Source organism: Pygocentrus nattereri, chromosome 24 (assembly GCF_015220715.1).
Source record: "Pygocentrus nattereri isolate fPygNat1 chromosome 24, fPygNat1.pri, whole genome shotgun sequence".
In the NCBI taxonomy this organism is placed as follows: Eukaryota; Metazoa; Chordata; class Actinopteri; order Characiformes; family Serrasalmidae; genus Pygocentrus; species Pygocentrus nattereri.
Genome location: NC_051234.1, coordinates 17,224,055 through 17,249,352, shown reverse-complemented (window position 1 = coordinate 17,249,352; position 25,298 = coordinate 17,224,055). Strand labels below are relative to the sequence as shown.

Genomic DNA, 25,298 nt, shown 5'->3' with positions numbered 1-25,298 from the left:
AAGGCTTTACTCAATAAAGAGCTTAAAATGAAGGGTTCGGGTGGTTCACAGGTCTCCTGGATCGGCTCTACCATTACAGCGGGCAGTTGTAACCACTGTGGGAGACTAAATAAGGATCTTAAATGGCTATTCAAGCTTAATTTATACTTTCAAGGAGCAAATCCATCCAGTCATCTAAATAAGGATTTTAAATGGCTATTCAACCTTAATTTATACTTTCAAGGAGCACATCCATCCAGTCATCAAATGGAATATCTGAGCCTCTTGCTCCAATCACATATACAGGTTAAGAAAACAAACCATCAAGAGGCTTGATCTCCACATCTGGCAGCTTAGTCTTCAAACAGTATCTGCCAATGATGCTGATTTGTGCCCCTGTATTCAAAAGCATCTGTGTTTAAACCCTGGAGGCTACACATGACACTAGGCATTTACCTTCAATCAGCTGAGCTGTGCACAGTATATAAACACTCCTAGACATAATAGCAATGCAGTTGGTCTGAACTTCACCATCTATAGGCTTTGATTGCTTAGGCTGACAGATTTGTTCTCCATCAGGCTGCTGAGTGACATTAACTATGACATTAACTATGGTCTAGGTTTTGTCAGGGAAGAAAATGCTTTACCCTTTCTACTGCCTTGCTACTTGACTTCATTATCTGCTCTAAAGTTACAATCTGCAACCTGAGAATCAGTGAGGCAAGACTGAATATCTCAATGGACATTACTACTTTTTAAGATTTTATCCTGTTAAAGTTTGTGAAGAAATACTCCCGATTTGTTTGTAAAGCTAGCAACACAAGTTGTGTAAGAGCCTATAATATTCTGTACTCAACTGCTGTGGTGCTTCTTTATCCCGTTGCTTTGCATTACTTTAATTCTTGAAACAGTTCTTCGGGGTGCTAATTCTATATGTGTGACCAGTAAATCAGTAAATCTTATAGCTCGATCTGACACATTAAAGGGGGCCTATCATGCTCATTTTCAGTGTTCATATTTTTATTGTGGGGGGGGTCTAGAAAAGATTTACATGTTATAATGTTACAATGTTCTTAAAACACATTTTTCTCACACTGTACATCTCTGTTCACCCTCAGTAGTAAAAGTAATAACATTCACACAGAGTAGTAAAATAGAGTGAAAGAAATTGAGTGATGTACACAGTTAGAGATGAAATAATAATATTAATAATAAGAATATAACTTTAATTATTATTATTACCATATACATTTGCACATGTGCCACAGCTGAGCTTGTGACTCTCCTGGTCCAGCGGTTGGGTCAATATTGACTTCTGGGACAAAAGCACTCAATCGATCCCTCGCCCAGCAGACAGTTAATAAAGCGATTGACCGAGATGAAAATTCAGAGCGAGCCGGCTGTGTGCAGCAGTAGGAGTACGGTTTTAACTCAATTTTGGGAGGCTAAAGCTGAAGTCTGCAGGATGTTTCGCAGTGAGGAGATGTGTCTGGTGCAGCTTTTCTTCCAGACTGAATCTGCTCACACCTGCATCAACGAGCTCGGCCTTCTGGGGCTTGTCCAGTTCAGAGACGTGAGTACACACCTGAGCAGACTTGTTTGATTCATTTATGGTTAATGTAGCTCCTTTGTTTCAATATGTTTTAAAAAAGATTATTTAGGTGATCATTTGATAAAAATTTAAAATGAACACTACAGTCATTCAGCCAAGACATGTTTTGTGTTTGAAGTTTGTTTATTTAGTTTTAGCACTGGAGCTGCAAGGTTCATGTAGCTACATAATCATACACCCCACCAATTAGCATGGTACCTCAAACATGTTAGTGTATCTGGTTTTGTATTTGGCTGCTTCTTATCTGAATGTTGTGCTCCACCTTAAATGCTGCACTATTTAAGATGGAATGGAAAGTTTGAACAAGAAGCTACTGAATAGGAAGCCAACTTAAGCTTTGTCCCTCAAACTGTGTGGCTTGATTATTTGGTTTCAGTCACAGTAAGGCATGCTGTTATCTATAAACATGAACCAAATGAGGTTTTCAGGTGGTTGCTATTGTTTTTAGCTATGCTAATGTGCTTTAGGCCATTTTTTGACTAACAGTACCCATAATGAGCTGATATGGCAGGAGTTAATGTTATTACTTTGTTTTGTTTGATTTGAAATGTGAATATTTGTATCTCAGTTGAATCCAGGTGCAGCGGCCTTTCAGAGAAGGTTTGTGAAGGAGGTGAGGAAATGTGAAGAGATGGAACGAATCCTTCGTAAGTCTAATCAGTTTAAATCTACACTGCAAAAATTAAGTCTAGTAATAAAAGTTAAGGGCCTGGCTGTGGGATCCCAGGTGGTTGCTAAGGCATTGCCAGAGTATGGTCACTTGACATGATCCATCTGCTTTTTTTCCACAGTTAAAATGACCAGTTTTTCCACTATTGGGATTAGTACTTTTTATGGAGATGTTTCTCAGTGCTACAATATTTTAATTTGTGCTACAACACTTGGTATATGTCTAGCATAAGTGGCACCTGCTCAAAAGGTTCATGTACAGACCAGATTAGAAAGTGATCTTCTTAAATATTATTTCCTGAACAGATGTATCTGCCTATTTAGTAGGATAATTCAGTAGAATTACTTAAAACAAGCAAAAACATCTAAAAACAGGTTAACTAATCTTATAATATTCCTACAGCAATCTCACAATGAAAAGTGTTCAATATATTTTGGTGCTTTTTATGTTTTAGGATTTCTTGAAGCAGAAATCACTCGGTGCAATATTCCAGTCTCAGTGACAGTAGACAGTGTGGGGGTCTCCTGTCCGCGAGAGCTGCTGGAGCTAGAGGTCAGAACACAGATTATCCATACCAAAATATAATATTTGGGAATATTCTGCTTCTCTAATCAGTGCTTACATAGGAATAGCTCATATATCTGCCCATATGACAGAAACAATAAACTTTATCATGTATGTAGAAATTGTTCAAAAGGGGTTTTTCAGTTTTAGTTCTGGTTTCCTAGTTTTTTCATTCGTCTCAGTACAGTCATTTGGTATCTCTCTCAGATTCCTCTTTTGTCTTCACAGCTATAATAGAACTCACATTTGTGCCCTGCCTCCTTTTCTTTTACAGCAGTACATTAAGACACGGTGCAGCATTAGAGAAGATTCCCATGCATTATTCTATTTCTCTTTCTAACATTTTATATGATCTTTGTGGTTAAAATAATTTTGTCTGTATAACCGGCTAAACTTTAATTTATGTAATAATCTGTCAGCAATCTTGATTCTTTCTTCTTCATGACAGTTTGTCATGTCTGCTAATTGTTTAGTTTGTTCGTGTAATGCATTTGTTTTGTTTGTTTATGTAAACTGCAGTGTAAAATTAAGAAGCTGGAGGAGGAGCTGAAAGAGATCAACGGGAATCATGATGTTTTAAAGCGAAACTTTATTGAACTACTGGAGATCAGATCTCTGCTCAAGGTGTCCACAGACTTCTTTGAGGAGGTACATATATACACACTCAAAACAGATGTGTTAAAAACAATACAGTGTCCATACGGGAAAAATCCACCCATTTTTAAAAATATTCACATAATTAAATGTTAAACAAAGTCATTCATAGTGTTTGGTGTGAAACGCTTCATTCTCGAGAAACTTATTGTCAGAATTGTTCACAGAGTTGAAGAGGAACCAGATATTCACCTTTTAAAAGTTCCCTCACAGAAAGTTATTACATGGAATTATAATGATTATGCTGTCTGATGTCTGAGACATCATTTAACAGTAGTTTTAAGAAGGTTTGGTCTAAAACATTTTAACTGCATTCCAATCTTCCAATATCTGAGTCACTGTAACGGGGAGCGAGGAGGCGGACGCATATGTGGAGATAAGCGATGTTTATTATGGGCAAATCCAAGGTCATAGTCTAAACGGTCCAGGGTCATAGAGCCAACACGGATTGATTGGGGGGCAGACATGACAGAAACCAGAATCCAGCATACAAACAGTACAAGCAGAACAGTACAAAGACCAGTAAACACAAGGGGCAAACACAGGGCTTAAATACAACAGAGCTGATGAGGGACAGGTGGAAACAATCAGGGGTGGAGTCACTAAACAAGGGGGCTGGACTACAAAACCAAAACAAAGAACACGCAGGCTAAACCAAAACAACACGAACATATGGACAGGACTGGGAGGGGCCAATCGTGACAGTCACTACAATAAACAATTTCATATCAAACCACTCAGAATGACTTTGTTTACCTCCAACCATTAAATTATATTTTGAAACATAAGTGAAATTCCTCTTTAATGTGCTTGTATTTCTCACAGAATATTTAGTTTAAAGTTTTAAAGTGAGTTCTTGTGTGTGAAATGTTTAATTCAGTATCAGTATATATTGCGCTGCTGTAGCCCAGGCACAAACACATTTCAAAATTCAGAGCCTAAAGAAAACCTAATGGGTCAGCATGAGCTGCAGCGGTGAAATGCCAAGTGAAATTTGAACTGTAATTTACCAATTAGCTTTGAATTTATAAAAAGCGCTAAATAAATGTTCCTTCTCAGAAGTGCTTGAAAATAACAATACAGCCTACAGCAATTAAAATGTAGGAAAAAGACCCAAATATACAGAGGAACATAGGCAGTGATGATGATTATTATCAATGTTAACAACACTTGGGGATGGGTGGGCAAAGCAATACTGAAGGGATTATACTGTACGCTCTCTGGTAGCAACAGATACTTCTGAACTTGATCTTGTTTTATTTTGAGAAATTAGTCTTTATGGAGGCTGGCATGACTCTATGCACAGTACAATTAAAACATGATGCAAATTCATAAACGCAAAGCAAACTTAGAAAACACTTTTATCATCATTATTACACCTAATATCACAAACATGCTGCAAATACAGAAAACACATGTGGCTTCAGAAATACAGAGTCAGTTACAACACATTTGAAATGGGTCACAACACAATGGAACTGTTCTGGAAAACTCTGAAACTCTGATATTTCTTATGTTTTATACAGCTAAAACAGATTGGGCTCAAATTGACCCCAATGAATACCATGAACAAAATGTGTACAGGACATTAAAAACATAATATCATAATGTTAATTTAATGCTCACCCAGTTATCCCCATTAAATTACAAAAAATCATATATCAATATATTTTAAAATAGCTGTCATTTTTTAAGCTGTGAAACATTGAATGGGGTCAAATTGACCCCAAACATAATAGTAGCGTTAACTTTTACAGTTACACTCTACAGCTGATTCCCATTACATTACAGCTCAACCAGCCAATCAAAACACTCCAACAAGATATAAAGGAAACACAGCTATAGTTAACTCATTGTTAACTCCTCACACTGGTTAACAACTTTCTCTCTTAATCCAGGTTTAGATACTCAGGCTATGATTAATTCAGGTTTAGAATCTTAGGTTATGATAAATCCTTGTCTGTGCACATGAAAGCGTGACTTATGATGACTAAGCTGAGGATAGAAACATGAGGAAAAAAAATCACACTACCTAAATTTGTAGAAAGCAAGAGGAACAAGCAACAATGTTGCCACTGTCACCAGGGTTAGACATAACTTAGCTTAAGGTTAGCTGAGTTAGGCAGAAATACTGAGTCATGGGACAGAGCCCTAGACCAAGAACCCTGAGCAAATCTGTAATATAACTTAACTGTGACCTATTAGAACAGTTAAGTTAAACAGACAGTTTGTGGTACTCATTGTTTTAGTTAGCCTCTAATTTTACAGTACCTCAGCTAGCAAGATGGAGAAAACTCCTGCTTAGGGCATTCAAAAGGCTGCAGCCAGCCCTGATATAATAATAATAATAAATTACATTTATATAGCGCCTTTCACAAACCCAAGGTTGCTTCACATAGCAAAAAAAAAAAAAACTATACAGAGGAGGAGGAAGAAAAATGTGCATTAAACAGAAAAGTCTTTAAGTCAGATTTAAAAGAAGAAAGAGAAGAGCAGTCCCTGAGGGATTGAGGAAGAGAAATCCAGAGTTTGGGGGCCATGGCACTGAAGGACCTCCCTCCCAAGGTGGAAAGAAGATAGCTAGAAGATCTGAGAGAGTGAGTGGGAGTGTAAGAGGTCAGCAGTTCTCTGAGGTAGGGGGGGGAGCAAGATTATGCAAAGCTATGCAAAGTAAGAAGTAAGATTTTAAACTTTATACGGGACAGGACCGGCAGCCAGTGTAGCTGAGAGAGAATGGGGGTGATATGAGCTGAACGCTTAGTGTGGCTGAGCACTCTAGCTGCAGAGTTCTGAATGTAAATTGTTACATGATTGTTGCAGTGTTAATGATGCAGTACAGCAGAAAGAACAATCTGATTCAGCGTATGTGTGTTTACTTTAGGCGGAGCCCCCTTCCTGTTCTGAGCTTCCGTCTGAAGATTCTGTCTCTATAGCAGCTTCATCGCGCACACTTGGCCGCAGGAACAGCAGCTTCAGTACCAATGGACCACAGAAGCTTGTGTAAACCAACTCACTCTCAACCCCAGTGTCCCACACATATTGATTGGCCACAGAAGCACTGTCAATATGAGAAGAGCTGTAGGCTTTTGGGCCCATAAATAATGAACAGATATGGGCATGTGCACCAATAGACCTGGGGGGTGGGAGGGTGCTTGAGCCCCTGCCCTCTTGTACTTATGTCCACTTTATCAATGTGTATATTAGCTGTGTTTATTATGGCTAGGTCAGAGGTCACAGCTCTTAAACGCCCCCTCTGGTGGAGTATCTGTGGTGGAGTACCCGCCTGTGGAGATTTAACTGTCAACTGTCACAAATACACACATTTCCACAGCTTTGAAAATTCCACCAATAAAGCATAGATCTTGTCTTCAAAAAAGATTCATGTTGTGTATTGTGGTTATTCTGAAGAACAACCAAATAAAAACAGTAGGGGGCGCTAATACCTCAACAGGCTGGATTTTATTATTGTAAAAAACAGGGATTTATACCAGGCCTTGTGGAAATCTTAAACTCCTGCATTTTTCCTGAATGTTTTTTGTCACTGATAAAAGTGGCTTGAGTGTGTGGTTTTATATATATTATTTTTATATAATACAGTCCTTTAGAGTTTATCAGGCTGTTTTTGTTACCATGCCTTTAAGACTGATATAAGTAAATATAAATTTAAAAAAGACTGATCTGATTGGTGCCCTGTGTCAAACACAGCAAATTCAAAACAGCTTCTGCTTAAAAGGTTTGGTTTTCCATAATGTTTTTATTATTTATTTATTTATTTTTATTTTAGGTAAAGCTGGGTTACACATCATGTTACAGTCTTGTATGCTGCAACTTGTGGTTTAAATCCCTGCTTAGTCAGAAATGCTAGTGTTTTTACCTTCCTTGAGAAAAAATAAAACTCTTGACTATCTTGTTTCCTCTGAAACATCAGAACACTGTCTGTCTGCATAAGAGTATCTGCAATATGCTGTAAATTAAGTTTAACTTCAGTTTAATCTGTTTTTTTTCTTGAGTCCCTTCTCCCAAAACGTCTGTGCACAGGCCTGTACAAACAGTTTTCTGTGATGTTCATTCTTTCTTTTTTATTTTTTCCTTGTTTTCTTCCTTTCTTTTCTGCTTTACTTCTCTTTCTCCTCCATTGCTCACTCTCAGGTTTATTGCTGGAGTCATTAAGCAGGATCGATTTCCCGCCTTTGAGAAAGTCCTGTGGCGTCTTTTTCACGAAAACTTTATCCTGCGTCATGCAGAGATTCAAGATACTGAGCAGCAGACAGAGGTCAGAGAGAATCACTGTGTAACTCAATCTAAGATATATGTAAATAACTTTGATATACTTTGCACTTTTCTGATTGAGGAATGTGAGACTGTTCCGCTCTTTCAGCAATGCACGTTTCACTGCATCACAGTCGGTATAAAGGCCTGTGTTTATGTAAATTAACATTATGCTTGGACAAAAACTGATGAGTTACATTTCCATGTACTTTACACCAGCAAGTATTACATGAAGGGTTCAATAATAATAATAATCATCATCATCATAATCATAATAATAATAATGTTTCATAGAACACCCTTCACAAAGGCAACACAAGTTTTACTGTCAGAATGTTTCAGTGAAAATATATTCAGGGCCTGAAATCTCTTTAGAAATGTTTTGCTTTTACAGGACAGAAGAATGAAGAAAGATGCGTTTGTTATTTTTGTCCAGGGAGATCAAGTGCAGGGAAAAATTAAAAAAATCTGCAACGGGTGAGTAAAATAAATATCAGAAATGGTGCTGAATCGTTTGTGAATTCATCATAATGTTCAGTTGATGTTGCTTTACGTCACTTCTGCTGTTCCAGGAAATAAGTTCCAGTTAAATCCGTCTTTGTACATATTGTCTGAACCATGTCTGCGCGTGTTCCATTTGCATGAATACGTGTTATTTTTGTCCCTTTATAGTTTTCGTGCTAATCTGTACCCATGTCCCAACAACTTCCATGCACGAGAGGAGATGAGGTTAAACGTACACACTCGAATCGAAGACCTGCGAATGGTAAAATAATTTACACACATTTATTGATGATTTAATACTGAGCACAGCCTTAAAATGTATTATCATAATGATCATTTTCACACTTCCAGCTTTTCTACCACCCCCTCTGTTTTTCCATCTAATTTATTAAATTCCCCCCCACATGCTTTCATCTGCATGACATGTGGTGCTGCATTTCATCTGCAAGGGTGATGTTTAGTATTAGTAGCAGCAGTGTGACCAGATGTTAGATATGATATTGCTAATAGAGGAAAGGACCGTTACCAGATTGAGTTCCTAGGTTCATATCTTAACCGAACTCCAGATAAGAAAATAGTATTACAGAAACATCCTAACGAGACAAAATTTCCTAATTACTGTCCTAACAAAATAAATCACAGCAGTGTTTTATCCTTCTGATTGAACCATTTGTTATTGTACTCAAATGGGCCTCATTCACCAATATTCTCTTAAATTTTTAAAATTTAATTTCTTCTTGAAGAAGGTCCTAAGAAAAAGTGTGTCTCATGGTGTGTTCTCAAACCACAGAATTGTTCACACTTTTGTGCTCTTGCATGTGTGCAGATTCAGTTTTTACCTAAGAACTAATACCAAATAAGAAATCATTGGTGCATGTCAGTAACTTCATGCATAAGTGTGTTTTAAGAAGAAATTTCTTGTGAAAAACAGTTGGTGAATGAGGCCCAGTGTTAGTGTTTGTATCAAACTGTGATGGGCATCATAACAGGTTCAGTGACATTAGCAATCTCAAGCATAATGGTGTTACATTTTTTTCATTTTGGAAAACAGTGATATTACTTATAACTCTGTGGTTAAAACAATCACAGTCATTGTTCTCCATTCCCTGTACCATTTAATGCTAATGAAAGTTGGCCAAACAAAATACTACACCTACGGTGGTAAATAGGGAGGAGAGTTAAACATGTGGCTGTTTATTAGAAGAAAAAACGTTAGCACAGAGCAGGGCCACACTGTCAAATAGCCGCAGGTGCACTCACATGATTGTTATCATAGCTTCAAACTTCTAGTTTATTGCACGTTAGATTAGAGGTTTTTTTACAAAGTTAGTTGTCTAGTTAGTTGTCTAATGAACTTTATTATTTTGATTAAATTTTTACATTTCATCTGTGTTGTATGTGTATCATCTGTTGCAAGGTAACAGTTGAATATCAAGCTCAAATTAGTAGGATATAATTTCCTAACTTGAATTAAGATACTATGATATAAGATGTAATTCCTTCCTGCTAAGAGTACTAAATTCCTACCACTATTCCATAGCGTCTAAGTCAGGGCCTACCAATGTGTAGCCAAAGTTTGCCTGCAGGGGTGATTTGGCCCACCCGAATATCCACCCATAGCAGAAACTAAAAAAAAACCTGTCACCATTTCTTTACATCCAATTCGTTACCCACCTATCTGCTGTATTTTTATTGGCCTTTGGCCTTTTTTCACCACCAAGCCCCCCACCTCCACATTTGCTTTGGCAAATCTGATATAAGTGGCTAATACTGATAATATTCAACATCACTGCCTATGTTCCTGTTTATATTTGTTCTCCCTACATGTTGATTGCTGGAGGCTATATTGTTATTTTCAAGCAGGACAATTTATTTAGCATTGTGATTTTTTACTTTCTGCTGTGGTTCTGCAGGTTCTGAGGAGAACAGAAGAATTTAAAGTCACAGTTTTAACCAAAGCAGCTGGCACTATTCACCAGTGGGTCACTAAAGTGAAGAAAATGAAAGCCATCTATTACACACTCAACCTGTGTAACATAGATATCACCCAGAAGCTGATAGTCGCGGAGATCTGGTGTCCAGTTTCAGATTTAAACTCTGTCCAGAATGCTCTGATCAAGGGCTCAGTGAGTACAACTGATTATATATTGTCTCATACTCTATATATCTTACATCACTCTTTTATTATTTACATTTATGACAGATTACCTGTAGAGCAGGGCCGCAAAAAGTTGGCCTTGAGGATGCTTCTTTGTAACCTGCCAAAAAGTTACTTTAATAATATGTTTATATTATGTATATATTATTCAATTCCTATTTTTGAAACATTTAGTAATAAATTATCAGTGTAAGATAACCTTCTGTATATGTATTTATATATTGTTTTTTGGACAAATATTGCACTTAGCATCCCCTAAAACAAAAAACTTTGAAAACTATACTTGTAGAGATTAGAATTTGGAAATGTTGATGGAAATACCTCATAAATTGTGTATTGTGTGTGTGTGTGTGTGTGTGTGTGTGTGTGTGTGTGTGTGTGTGTGTGTGTGTGTGTGTGTGTGTGTGTGTAGGAGCAAAGCGGTTCCACTGTTAGTCCGGTCCTGAATCGGATTCAAACCCAGCAAATTCCCCCAACCTTCAACAGGACCAATGAGTTTACTAAAGGATTCCAGACCATTGTTGATGCTTATGGAGTTAGTAACTACCGTGAGATCAATCCAGGTTTATTTTTTATGTTTTTTTCATCTGAAGAATCTGTATTTATTCATTTACGGCCCTGTTCACACCTGCCATTAACACACGTCTAGGGTGACCAGTTCAACCAATTTGTCCTACCCATCGATTGGACCTACTGAGCATGGGCATATAATTACTATAGCATAGTAGTATAGTGTTGTGTTTTTAATGTTAATTTAGTCCAGACTCAGCTTAATATTATGACTTACTCCCTAATAAAGAGATTTAGGCTATGAGATTAGTCTTCTTATGGATTCCAATGCTAATAGCATTTTCTAACTGGGCAATTAATTAGTCCATCAAAATATCCTATCTACAGGACACTTTGACAGTGTAGCACAATTTGTGAAAACATTTGATCAGAGAACTTGCAGAAAGAAGAAGACCACTTTACTGTATTGTCTTCTGGGTTTGCAATCCCAAGCTAATCCAAAATGAATTGGGTTAGATGACACATTTGAGCAAAATCATAGTTTCTAAACGCTAAAACATTTTTTAAATTAAATGTAAAATGTAATGCTAGTGTCCTGTTGCCCAAAGGACATATACAGATATGTCTTCTTTGCTTTTTTTTGGGAAATACATATGTCCAGAAATGCAATATGCAAGTTATTAAAAACTATTTTAACTTTTCATTTTATCTCCATCCACCCCCATTCACTGAAGACTCACTCTGGCACATTGCAGTCCTATTTTTGATATAATGAGAGAAATAGGAACTGGCTCTGACCTGATCTTAGAGGAGCAATACGTTTGCCTTATATGAAACAACTACTATGGCAGTGTTCTCTTTGAACTGTTTACTGACACTTACTGTGTGAATGATAGGTAGGGTTTATACTGCCCCTGGTGTTGTGGGGAGGCAGTCGCCCTCTCCTCATTTATTGGTGGAATGAAAGTCAGGGGCTGTGTTATCAGTGTTGTTCAAAAGTTGTCAGAGGTAAATTACTGGTAACTGTAAGAAATGCTTGTTTTTCGATCCTCAGTAACCGAGTTGTCATAACTGAGTTGTTAGGCTGTTGTCATAACCAGTTTATGGTTATGGTTTAACTGACAGTAACAGTTATGTTTGTTTGGGGTTCAGATATTTCTGAATGCAAGTCCCTCTCTGTCTTTGCTGTCATTTGCAGTCATAATTGATGTTACTGTTGAAAGTGTGAGATTGATGGCAAGACAGCTTAGAGAATTATTTACTCCTCCTTAGACCGAGCATTACATTAATGCTAAGTTCTGCCAAATGTAAGTCTGTTTTTAGATTGATTATGTTCACGTATGTATGTAGCAGGCATATTCTTAGCATGGATGCTAGCACCAAAATATTGTTATTGACGCATATTACTTTAAAAAAATAAATGGTATATATTTTTAGTCACGCCGACAATGCCTGACAACAAATAAACCCTACCTTTCCAGTAGAAAATAAGCAACTTTTGCATCACTCTGAAGTACTCTATCCTTCATTAGGGCTTCCAGCTGGAAAATGTGACAGCAATGTTTATCCTGGTTCTTTGCTGACACTCTTATGGTGAATCTCAAATTGCTCTCTACTCCCTATATAGGCTTCTACACCCTAATAGTGAACTAAATGTTAGATATATAGTCATACAGTTTATGGATATATATAAACAGTCTTCTTTTGGACATGGGAGGTGCTATTTGGTTATAGAATCCTTTATTTCATGTCCTTAAGAGTGCACTATATAGGGAGCAGGGAGCCTTTTGAGATCCAGCTTTACTTTTAGTAAATAATAAACAAACAAAATGAATGGTAACTAAAACTTATTTTTATTAATCAAATATTTTATATATCACTGTAGCACTCACCGCTAGTAAGAAAGACAATGCTTTCACACAACTTGTGGTGCTTTGTTTTCCAGCTGTTGTTGGCCACAGCCACACCATATATAAGCAGTTTTTCTCTAACTGCTTGCTCTCCAACTAGCTCAAGTCTCTGACACTCTTTGTACACACACACATATACACACACCCCTGGGGCAGTTCCTAGCACCACCCTCTACAATAGGAGCTCACAGGAAAATGAATCAAGTACATATACATGCAGGAGAACGCATAACCTAAAACTAACATGAACTAACATAAAAAAACATTTATTGTACGCTGTACAATACAGTGAAAATTCATACATCACATTTCACTGAAATGCCTATTTCTCCTTTGTTCCCTGTCCTTTCCCATTTGTTTGAGTTGTGTTTGTACTCCTTGTGATGTAAATGTTTAAAACAGCTTGTACATTTATACCAACAAGGACTCATAGCACTTTACAAACACAGACAGAAATTGACGCTATAAACGTGGGCAGTGTCCTTCCTCTGTTTACCCAATCAGATCGTAAGTGGTCACTGGCAACTAATCTGATCCACTTATATTCAGACAATCTGATCACTTGATACAGATGTTAGTACCAGGTATGAATTTGACCTATGATTGATTCAGATGGTTAAAATTCTTCATGTGTATTATCTTTCAGCGCCCTACACTATAATAACCTTCCCCTTCCTGTTTGCGGTGATGTTTGGAGATTGTGGACACGGGATTATTCTGACACTGCTGGCAATTTGGGTGATAAAGCAGCAGGAGCAGCTGAGCCGGTGGAAGAGTGAGGTACAGATGTTCAGAAGATTATTGTGGGGTATAAAAACCTATTTTAAACCTAAAAACCTATATAAAAGCCTATTATTATTAATCATTCACCACTTACAGTAAATATCATCTCAAACTTAAAGTTCCCCAGTGCAGATTTTGCCCACTGGGTGGTGACCAGTGAACACCTTAACTTCAGGGTCAATGAGAATCAAATTCTCTGTTTTCATTTTCAGGAACTACTGGGTTCATCCAGCATCTATTAGCACAGGAACTAAAGTCCATCAGAATTTTCTATTTGTGCATCACTGTGCTTTAAAATAAAAGGCTGAAGCTCCAACGTGAGAGTTGTAAGTAACAGCAAAGCAGTTCAACAGCTGAACCAAAACAAAAGAATGAAATTAATCCCAAAAAGTAAATTAGATTAGTGTTAGCATTTGAAAGCACTCAGGAAAGCATAAACCTATCAAACCTCTTCTGAGAGACATGGAACTTAGTAAATGGAACTGTGCATTTATGATCAGTTCTGGCAGCGAGCATGTTTACAGCTTGTAGGCTCTGATTCTACAGTAAAACTTTTTATTTTCCTCCAGTTTGTGGATGTTCTGGTGGGCGGACGCTTTATCATCCTGCTGATGGGCCTGTTCTCCATTTACACTGGCCTGATCTATAACGACTGTTTCTCCAAATCCTTTAGCATTTGTCGCTCGTCATGGCGTGTCCGGCACATGTTCCAGCCCGGCGGACCCTGGAGGTCAGCACGATTAATTCTGATCCATTTAAATAATATTCATGAAGTGTTTTTATTTTTTGAACCCAATAAAATTCTCAGCTATTTTTAAAGATAAGAATGAAAAGTGGTGTAAAATTTTGTATCGTTTATAATTACTATTATGTACTGTGTAAAGAGTTTCTCCACTTATATTTGTGTACTCAGTGCACTATTAAACATAGTTTTGAATGATCAAAAAATAATTAGGGATGCATCGAAGCAGAACACCAGTGAATATTTTGGCCATATGGAGCTATTTGATGGTTTCTGTGATGAACATTAGATACAAGATTTATAATCTCTGTTCATATGTTACAGGTTTGATAGCACCTGACAACAGAACTTGATAGACAGTTTATGAACTGCACAGTTTATGAAAGCATTCATAAGCAACAAAGAAATAGTAAAGAATAACTGAAAACAATGGAGTTTGTTTACCTGGATAAATAACTGTTCTCTGATGTTGAGTACTATCTATCTTTTTTATCTACTTCTAATTCGTTTGTGCTTTTTTACAGCAATAAAACTCTGCATGATTTTGGTCATCTCCATCTGGACCCGGAGATCCCCGGAGTTTACTCTGGCTCTCCGTATATTTTCGGTATTGACCCGGTCAGTTTACACTCCTCTACAACACAAACTCACCTGACCATTAAAACAATGTTATATTGCTTTTGTATTGAATTATTCAGTAGTTGTAGTTCATAATATTCTGTCTTCAGCACATTTATATGTTTGTGTTAGTTTTCTTTGTCTTTTTGCTCTCAGTAGTTGGATGCTAGTGATCATGAATCATGACTGAATATGAATTTTAATGACAGATTCAGATTCTGATTTCTTTACAGCCAAACTGGACAATGAATAATAAATCAGCTGACTATGTGTTTGGAGCAGTGATTCACTCTGTTGTACTCAGTTCCAGGAAAGCAGCTCTTAGACTCGTATAGTGTGTTGCTGCTTTGCTGTGTGTCCACTAGATGGAGATGCTGTGGGCAAATTTGCCTCGTTCCATTTAACTTCATTATTTCTATTTTTTTTTTTCAATACTAGGTGTGGAATATAGCGTCAAATAAGCTTTCCTTCTTGAATTCATATAAGATGAAGATGTCTGTGATTTTGGGGGTCAGTCATATGCTCTTTGGGATGGCCCTCAGTTTGGTGAACTACTTGTATGTTTTCATTTCGTTTATTATGAATAATGTTATGTTAAAGTTTTAGAATTGAGAGATTTTTAAAGTAATTCACTGCTACTGTGTTTCCTTTAAAGGCATTTCAGAAACTTCCAGAATGTCCTGCTGCGGTTTGTCCCAGAGCTGGTCTTCATGCTTTCTCTTTTCGGATACCTGCTCTTCCTCATCCTCTTTAAATGGACTGTCCGGCTACGATCAGAAACTGCTCCCAGCATCCTCCTGATCTTCATTAATATGATGCTCTTCAGCTACCAAACTGATGATAAATTCCTCTACAGCGGACAGGTTTTACTCCTTTCACACTATATACTAATCAGATTATATACCAATTATTATTACATTGTTCGTTTATTTACATGTCCAGTAAAAAGACTTATTATTATTATTATTGTTAGTTTACTTATAAATTAGGTAATATGTGGAATATTGTTACCAATAAAAGTGCTGTCAGGATTATGAAATTTTACCATATGCTAAATTGTGATTTGAATAGTTATGATTAACAATTTATTAGTTCTTTTCTTGTTTATTGTTTGCAACTATTAAAATTAAGGACCAAGTTTGAATACATGTTTTATAGTAGTCACCTATACTGAGTACCAAACTGGGTACTTAGAATTAATCAGTTGTTAGTGCAATGTACCTTAAAAATGAAATCATTAAAATCTATCTGAAAAGTGGTAAGACAATACATTCTGTCTACAGCCTATTTTACAAAAAATCACTGTATTAACAAGTTTATCTCGCTGTTCTACTCAGTCAAACAGAGTAAAGTTGGCATATACACTTTGACTTTGGAAGCAAATGTTGACTTGTTTCTGCCCCCGTGTCTCCGTCTGTATTCTCTGTCTGAACAGAGCCACCTTCACTGAGTTGGTTCATTAGCGCAGCAGTGCACACTTGGCTTAGGTCACACAGAATCAGTGGGTATCAGAATGTTGGTATCAGTGAATTTTGAGAAGTTTAAGTACTTACAAATAAATGGGCAGGGAATCAGCCTAATACTTGATACCGATATCATGATGCTTCCCTAATTAAAATACTAGCCTAAAGGGGCCGTATTAGCCAATTAGCCACCTAGCTAGGTTTACTTTGTAGCTAATGCTGACTGTACTGTGAAAAATTGTCTACAGTTATACAGGATTTTGTGTATACAGGATTATATGAGTTAAGCAGCACATTCTTTGCTAGAGTGAAATTATAAGTATTCATTCTGTTAGCATACATGCTAAAACAGTTAAATAAACAAACATTACTCATTGCTACCCTCTAAATATGTTAAAGCAGCAAATTATAAGTTATTTTTCATTTTCATATGTCCAGTGTTGTCTCACTGGATACTGCTTTCTTTTATGTACATTTGTTTGCCTGTCATGATTGGCCCCTCCCAGGCCTGTCCATGTGCTCTTGTTTTGTTTTTTCCTGGTCCTGCCCCCTTGTTTTCAAAACCTGCCCCTGATTGTAACCATCTGTTTTCCTCCTATGTCTTGTTAACCGTCAGTATCCTTGCTGTATTTAAGCCCAGTGATTTCCCATGTCTGGTTGCTGGTCTCTATTTGTGTGTATTGTTTGAAGTGTTTGGTGTTTGTTTATTCCGACCTCCATTGTTTGTTTATCCTGTGTTTCTTTTGTGATGTCTGTTCCCCATTCCATCCGTGTTGGCTCTATGACTCTGGACTGTTTTGAACCTGACTATGGATTTGCCCATAATAAATCTTGCTTATGTCAGTGTATGCGTTTGCCTCATCATCGCTCCCCAACAGTACATTGCCTCAATCCAACAAACCCAATTCAAATTTTCTTTGTGATCATGGCAAACAATGAAATAGATGATTAGACATGGCAAACAATGAAATAGATGATTAGACAATTCTGTAATAACTGTAAATTAACTCCTAGTTAATTTATAACTAACTTTATAAATAACAACCTTTTATTAAAATATGATTAATTTATAAATCAGATAATACAGTACTTATTGTTACATTATTCATGTATTAATGAGTAAAACTGTGGCTCTCTTCCAGAAAGCGCTGCAGATGTTTCTGGTTCTCCAGGCTCTCCTCATGGTTCCAGTGATGCTGCTGATAAAGCCGCTGCTCATTTACAGACACAGAGTTCAACTCCAGCAGCAGGTGCGCTGTAGTGTGTCTATAACATGTTGTGAAAAATTGAGAAAAATCTCAGTGGCAATGTTGTACCATCTCAAAATACTGTTAGCCACATGATAGAAAAATGTTGATTCAGGTATTGTCCATCCACAAAAAAACTGCCAGAAGTACAAGCCCAATTCCATAAAAGTTAGAACGCTTTGTTTAAATGTAAATAAAAACATAAAACAACGATTTGCAAATCTCATAGACCCATATTTTATTCAGAATGTAACGTAGAACACATATCAGATGTTGAAAGTAAGACTTTTAACCATTTCATGAAAAAACATGAACTCGTTTAGAACTTGATGGCAGCAGTGCATCTCAAAACAATTAGGACAGGGGCAACAAAAGGCTGGAAAAGTAAGTGGTTGGCGGAGCAATTTGCAACTCACATGACTGGGTATAAAAACAGCAATTTTTTTCGCAGCAAACTGCGAAAACCTGTGTCTAAAAATTGTGGAAGAGTTTCAGAAAAGACTTTGGATATCCCATCTACATCTACAATGATTCAGAGAATCTGGAGAAATCCCTGTACGCAAGGAACGAGGCCAATGGTCAATATTGGATCTTCGGGCCCTCGGAAGGCACTGCATTATAAACAGGCATGATTCTGTACTGGACATGACTGCATGGGCTCAGGAACACTTCCAGAAAGTTTTGTCTGTGAACACAATTCACCGTGCAGTCCACAAATGCAAGTTAAAGCTGTATCATGCAAAGAAGAAGCCATATGTCCACACAATCCAGAAATGCCACCGTCTTCCTTTGGAGCTCATTTTAAATGGACTGAGGCAAAATGGGAAACCACAGACTATGTGTCCTGCAGACTTAAGAGGAGACTATCCAGCTTGTTATCAGCATACAGTTCAAAAGCCTGCATCTTTGTTGGTATAGGGTTGCATTAGTGCCTATGGCGTGGGCAGCTTACACAACCAGGGAAGGCACTATCAATGCTGAACAGTATATAAAGATTTTAGAACAATATATCGCTGTTGTCAGAATAAAATCTCCAAAATATCTCCAAAATAGTAACTTTACAGGAAAAGGAAAAAACCTATATTACATTACATAGATGTTTTTACAAGTCATTTTGGGCAGTTTCTTTGGTCCATTCATCATGAAATTAACAAACAATGTAAATGAAAACAGGTATTTTCAATTGAAAAACAACAAAAATGGAGATACAATGTTTTCTTCCCATAGCAGTCGTATGCTCTCACCCAGACACTTTCAGGCAAGGCCTTGCACATTTCAACAAGACAATGCTAAATCACATACTGTATCCATCACAACAGCATGATCTGTAAGGGTTCAGCCTGCTCTGCCTGCTGCCAGCAGAGGTCGTTGGCAGCAAGGCGCCCAGCCGGAGCCACCTGCTGCCAGTAGAGGGCATCAGCAGCAAGATGCCCAGCCTGTAAGAGGGCGCCCAGCATGCATCACCTGTCGCCAGCAGAGGGCGATGGCAGCAAGGCGCCATGGACTAATTGGGCTAACCTGACGCACCTGGGAGCTTCCCTATTTAAGGTGTTGGCAAATGTCAATGTTTGTCACACCTTTGTAGAGGGGTGACTGGTATGGTGCGTAGTCTTTGAAAAGAAAAGAGACGTGACAAAACTGCCCCAACACCAAAGAGAAAAATGAAAGAGGGCTGAGAAAAGAAATTGCCAAGAAATCCAAGTCGTGCAAAGGTGTTTGCTCCTAGAAGAGCAAACTGGTTGTACCAAAAGCTGAATGAGTTAATATTTTCTTATGAAATGGTCAAATGTCTCACTTTCAACATCTGATATGTGTTCTATGTTCTCTGTGAATAAAATATGGGTTCATGAGATTTACAAATAATTGCATTCTGTTTTTATTTACATTTTACACAGCATCCCAACTCTTTTGGAACTGGGGTTGTAATTAAACTGGAATCTGTTGATTCTGTTTAAATAAAGTGAGACAAAAAGCTGTTTATTTCAGGGTGTGAGTCATCGTAGTCACTCTTTTTCAGTTCAGCCACTTATAAGGAATACATTAAATGTATGGAGATTATGTGAAGATTCCATTTAGGCAGATTTCATCAGTAAGGGTGTAACATTTTTAAGGTATTCTGCCACTCCCCGCAGGCTGACGCAGGCGATAAGATGGGGAATCGGACAGATGAGGTAAGCTGGTCTTTCATAACTCAGTTAAAAAACATCTTTCCCTAACATTTTTTGTTGCGCATGGTTGAAACCAAACCAGTTTAACTGCATCACAGCTGCTTCTCACCTGCTTTAAAAAACCTTGTCACTTAAAGCACTTACGAATAAACTGACACGAAGCTGAATAGAGATTGAGCTTTAGCATTTTAAACTGCCATCTTATTATTCAGGCATTTGATCATAAGACCTGTTATTCTGTATGTGCTATGAATTATTCATTAACAGTCATGGAAGTACTGCATAATGTTGCACAGTTATGAAAGAGAACTTACGTGCAGAGTCATAAAAAGTTCCTTGGAATTTATGAGGTCAGACTTTTCTGGAGAACCAATCTTTTTCCTCTTTCAGAGGATTTTTCTTTCTTTCATTCTTTCTTTCTTTCTTTCTTCACAAAAATAAATAATGCTTAGTTGTCAGTATGCATTTTTCTTAAAGACTTGTATACAGAGTCCAAAAAGAAATAGAGCCACTATCATCAGTCATTGTATGAAAAGTTTTCAGAATCTTAAACTGTGAGGTTTAACCCAAAATATTGCATGTTTTAGCATCTCTGTGTTCTTAAGCATGTTTTCAAAGGTTTCAGGTTGGATTTGGGTTTGCGCTGAGTTAAATTCTGATATCACACTTGTTCGACCTTTTCAGGTAGGGGTGGGCAATGTCATGATATTTTATTGTCGTGATAATTTATGTCACAGACTTCTGTGAGCATACTGTGGATATCATTAGTACAGTTATACAAATATGAAACTAGTTAGACAAAGCACTTCTTGTAAGTCACTCTGGATAACAGCCTCTGCTAAATATTGTAAATGTAAATGTTATACATCAAAAGTAGCTAACTAGGTTTAGTGCAGCATAGTTTGTGAATAAAATTATTTTATTATTATTATTATTATTATTATTATTTAGAAGTAGTAGTTTTGCTGTTGTTGTTGTATTTTTTTAAATATGGCATTTCAGGTTCTATTTTGTCTTTTCCCACTTTAAACATTTTAGAAAAGCTAAATATTTGATGTATATCATTTATTGTGAAAATGTCTTTATTGTGGTATTGTGGTAATAAAAATTTTTGCCATGTCTTCCACTCCCATTTTCAGGGATTGAGTTGGGCTAAGAAGCCAAACATTCCTTGGATTAAACTGAAGCCCAAACAGGAAAAGAATTCTGTACAACGTGCACTATACTATACTGTTCTTTGCTATACTTTATTTTAGGGTCTCCACAGATTCGTAGTCCTATAAAAGCATGTAATAGATTTGAAAAATGTAATATCATAAAATGTCTGTCTTATTTCTTACCATTAGATGTATTAAAGTTAAGAACAGCCAGGTATATATTAATGGATCAGGTCTCGACTGAAATAAGCCTGATCCAGTTACAATCCCATGTTTCTCTTTTCCACTTTGTTTATTCCTCTGTTGTAGAGGAGCCATATACTGACATTATCCACATGTAAGATGTGTTTTCAGATAACAAAGTGGTCTGAATGTTTGTGGTGTGGAACCACTTTAAGATAGAAATGAAATGGAAAATATCTGCAGTTTCAACTGTTTTTCAACTAGTCACATTTCATCAAAACATGGGCAGTCAAAACTCAAACCTACAGCTAGTGAAATGTTTTTCTGCTGATTGTTCCATGCAATTTTGCCAAAACTAAACTCCATATGATCAAAAAATAAACTATTACAGGGATGTTCTACTTTACCCATGGCCTGGTAGTGTTTTTAAACCAGTATTAGCAAAAAATAGAGCATTGAAAACCAAGAGAACAGAGTAGCTACTTCACACGCATTACAGCAAAAATAATATCATATGTATATGTAAACAATATCACAGTATGTTTACTTCACTATATGATGATTATTTCACATAATAAATACAACCCCATTTCCAAAAAAGTTGGGAAGCTGTACAAAATGTAAATAAAAACAGAATGTAATGATGTGCAAATCATGTAAACCATATTTTTAAGGAAAATACTACAATAGCAACATATCAAATTTTAAAACTGAGAAATAAGCCCGTTTGATTTTAATGCCACCAACAGCTCAGGGTCTTTTGTTGTATTTTTTATTTCATAATGCGTCAAATGTTTTCAGTGGCGACAGGTCTAGACTGCAGGCAGGTCAGTTTAGCTGTAATACATGCAGAATGAGGTTTGCCATTGTCTTGCTGAAATAATCAATGCCTTCTCAGAAAAAGATGTCTGGATGCAGCATATCGTTCAGCATTATTGGTGCCTTAACAGATGTGCATGTCACACATGCCGTGCACATTAATGCAACCCTATACCATTATGAATACTGGCTTTTGAACTGTCCACTAAAAACAAACTGAGTGGTTTTCAGCCTGGAGGACACGGTGTCCATGATTTCCAAAAAGAAATGGATAAAAAAGAAAAGAAAAGAAAATGAAAAATTGATTCATCAGACCACAGGACACTTCCTCTTCTCCTTGGTCCATTTTAAATGAGCTCAGGCCCAGAGAAGGTGGCAGCATTTCTGAATCCTGTTTTTAAATGGTTTCTTCTTTGCGTTTTAGAGTTTTAATTTGCATTTGGATACAGCGATGAACTGTGCAGTGATTTCCTCAACAGAATCCTGTCTGTTTTTAATGCAGTGCCAACTGAGGTCCCGAAGATCACGGCCAGCAAATATTAGTTTTCAGCCTTGGCCCTTGCATGCAGAGATTCTCTAAATTGTTTAATGGCACAGAGTTCTGCGTTCAACTCTGTTTCTTTTTCTCTTGGTGTCTGCAGTGACATTTTGTTTCTAGCAGTATCTGAGCTCAGGACTGTCTTTTTCTCTAAGCTATTGGTAACCAGCAAAGATACTTTCTCTAGATTGACAAAGCACTTCTTGTAAGTCGCTCTGGATAAGAGCGTCTGCTAAATGCTGTAAATGTAAAATGTTTAATGAATTCTCTAGAGAGTGAGAGAGAGTGGAAAAATTTCAAAAATATTTCAAAGAAATGGAGGCCATCTGGGACAACAGCATGCAAAGAAATAAAATACATATATGAACAAAAATTTGAGGGCTTTGTAAGTGTATTACTGAAAAAATTGTATATATTGCGCACTAATGAAAGTTTAATGAAAAACACAGATACTTCATCATTTGAACTGCTTTCCCCTCAAACTGCATTTCCTTTCATATGTTTTAATTGTCAGTGAAATCATCATCTAGTGTAAAAGTCAGTGTAGTTACTTTAAAATAAAATATTCTTTCTTTTCTACAGGTTAGCATGGGTGATATTTTTGCATATCAGGCCATCCACACTATCGAGCACTGTCTGGGCTGCATCTCCAACACAGCCTCTTACCTGAGGCTTTGGGCCCTCAGCCTCGCGCATGCGGGTAAGTCCCCAACTGTATGATGGCTTAGCCATGCAGTTAGCACCATGCTAACTGGTGTACATAAGTTACTTGTTGGCCACATTCATCTCATAGTTTGAACTATGTGTAACACATAACTGGCTTCCTGTTCTCCAGCTTCTTATTTGAATTTTCTGTTCCACCTTAAGTGGTGCTGGAGTTACATTCTGGTGCCTGAGGTATATAAAGAGTTGCCTTAGAACTGTCTGTTCTAAATGCGTCTGTTTTTTTGTTTGTGCAGAGTTGTCGGAGGTGTTATGGAGAATGCTACTGCGGGGGACTCTGGGGTGCCATCCCGGTTTGGGTTCATTGCTGCTGGCGTTGGTGTTTTCCTGCTTTGCTCTGTTGACATTTGCTGTATTGATTGTCATGGAGGGGCTTTCTGCATTCCTGCATGCTTTGCGCCTGCACTGGTAAAAATAAATGCACAGTGACTTATCTATCTTGCCTCTTTAGTGTACTAATATTCATACACACTGTCTTATTCCATTAAGGAAATTAAATTATCTCTTGCATGTCTTGTAGGGAGAGCAGGGCACTACACATTTTGGCTTTTAATTAAAGTTTTACTAAACAATAAATATAAGTATTTGAGCAAGACTGATTTTTTTTTGTACAGGCAACCTACTCTGCTACAAAGTTTCCACTCCTACTGTTTGTGAACAGTTCAGTCAAAAGGTTGCAGCAGTGCTAATGTTACAACTCACATCATGAATTACTGAGTGGAGAGTAACAGTCACTAAAAAGTCTGATAAATGAATTTAAAACACATGTAATTCAATACATATGTATGTTGTTTGAACTAAAGCTTTACAAGCTAAAACTATAAAAATGTGTTCATCAAAATAAATATGATTAGCAGAGAAGGACTCTGTTCAGTTTATTTTTGAACACAAAGTAGAACAGCAAAAATGACCACAATAAATTATAATAGATTTTATTTACAGATAAGATTCACCTAAAGATAAGATCTGTAGTACATGAATCTGTGCATAAACGTATGTACATTTGGAGGGATGTGGAGTTCTGATTGTTTACTTTGGGGGTCTTAGTTGTAATAGTGTGTTAAACTGTCCCTGCAAATGACTGTATATTGTTTTGACCTCTATTACCTGTGTTGTGTCTTTTTCAGGATTGAATTTCAGAACAAGTTTTACCAGGGAGCCGGATTCAAGTTCACTCCGTTATCATTCACCAGCCTGTGAAAAACACAGCCATGACACATTTTTACATTTTACAGAAAACTAAGCACAATCGTGACTCTTCATACAAATAGTTACATTTTACAGTGAAGACTGCAGGGGCTTGTGCTTATATTATGAATTTCCACCTAGTGTATTATTTTTATTGTTATTATTATTAATAATGATAATGTTGTTGTTGAAGCTAAGGCTTCATACGGTTAACAATGTAGTAGAAATATGCTCACTTTAAACATTATTTCAAATGAATTAAGCAGCTGTGAAGTATTTTCTACTACACGTCTAGCTAGAAAGCAACTGTAGAAGAATCAGTTTGAATTGATTCATGTTTATCTTGGGAATATGCCTCTGACTAGTGGATCAGATCTGAGAGGTTTTTAAATACAACTTAAGAACAAAATGTGCACTTTTTTGATTATTCTTATTTAAATAAATAATCTTTAATTTGCCCTTAAAACGCTTATGAGGGGGAAGGTGTCATTTATTCTGATTATCCCAAAAATTACTTGACAAATAAAGAATCACCTTTTATTAGGAATAAATAATGTTTTATTAAATATTGTTAACATTTACAGAAGACAGTAGCTGTCAATAGCAAACATAGCACACAAATTACAAATGCATTACAGTGAAAATCTTCATTAAGACTGTGTTAAAAACTTTACATTTTAAATTGTAAATGGTGTAGAGACGTTGGCAATGCTCACATTCGCATGGTTGAGGCAGAAGCTCCCTGTTGTGGACTATTTTTTGACAGACTTCTCCAAGTGATTAAAAAAAATTAAATGAAAAATGATGAAATAATAAATAATATACCATAATTGTGTGGT

At 36.9% G+C, this 25,298-nt stretch overlaps 1 protein-coding gene across 1 annotated transcript; it reads left to right on the top strand.

Moving 5' to 3' along the window:
• Positions 1–1,408: 1,408 nt before the first annotated feature.
• si:ch73-173p19.2 (V-type proton ATPase 116 kDa subunit a1) lies at positions 1,409–25,289 on the top strand. The gene is made up of 20 exons (XM_017696198.2): positions 1,409–1,552; positions 2,160–2,238; positions 2,716–2,813; positions 3,345–3,473; positions 6,361–6,479; positions 7,629–7,752; positions 8,143–8,225; positions 8,421–8,514; positions 10,166–10,378; positions 10,823–10,973; positions 13,477–13,610; positions 14,183–14,343; positions 14,880–14,973; positions 15,412–15,530; positions 15,629–15,836; positions 17,579–17,686; positions 19,816–19,854; positions 23,131–23,248; positions 23,508–23,679; positions 24,399–25,289. The coding sequence occupies exons 1-20, from the start codon at positions 1,445–1,447 to the stop codon at positions 24,469–24,471; spliced, it is 2,424 nt and encodes an 807-aa protein (XP_017551687.1). The 5' UTR covers positions 1,409–1,444; the 3' UTR covers positions 24,472–25,289.
• The last annotated feature ends 9 nt before the right edge of the window (positions 25,290–25,298 follow it).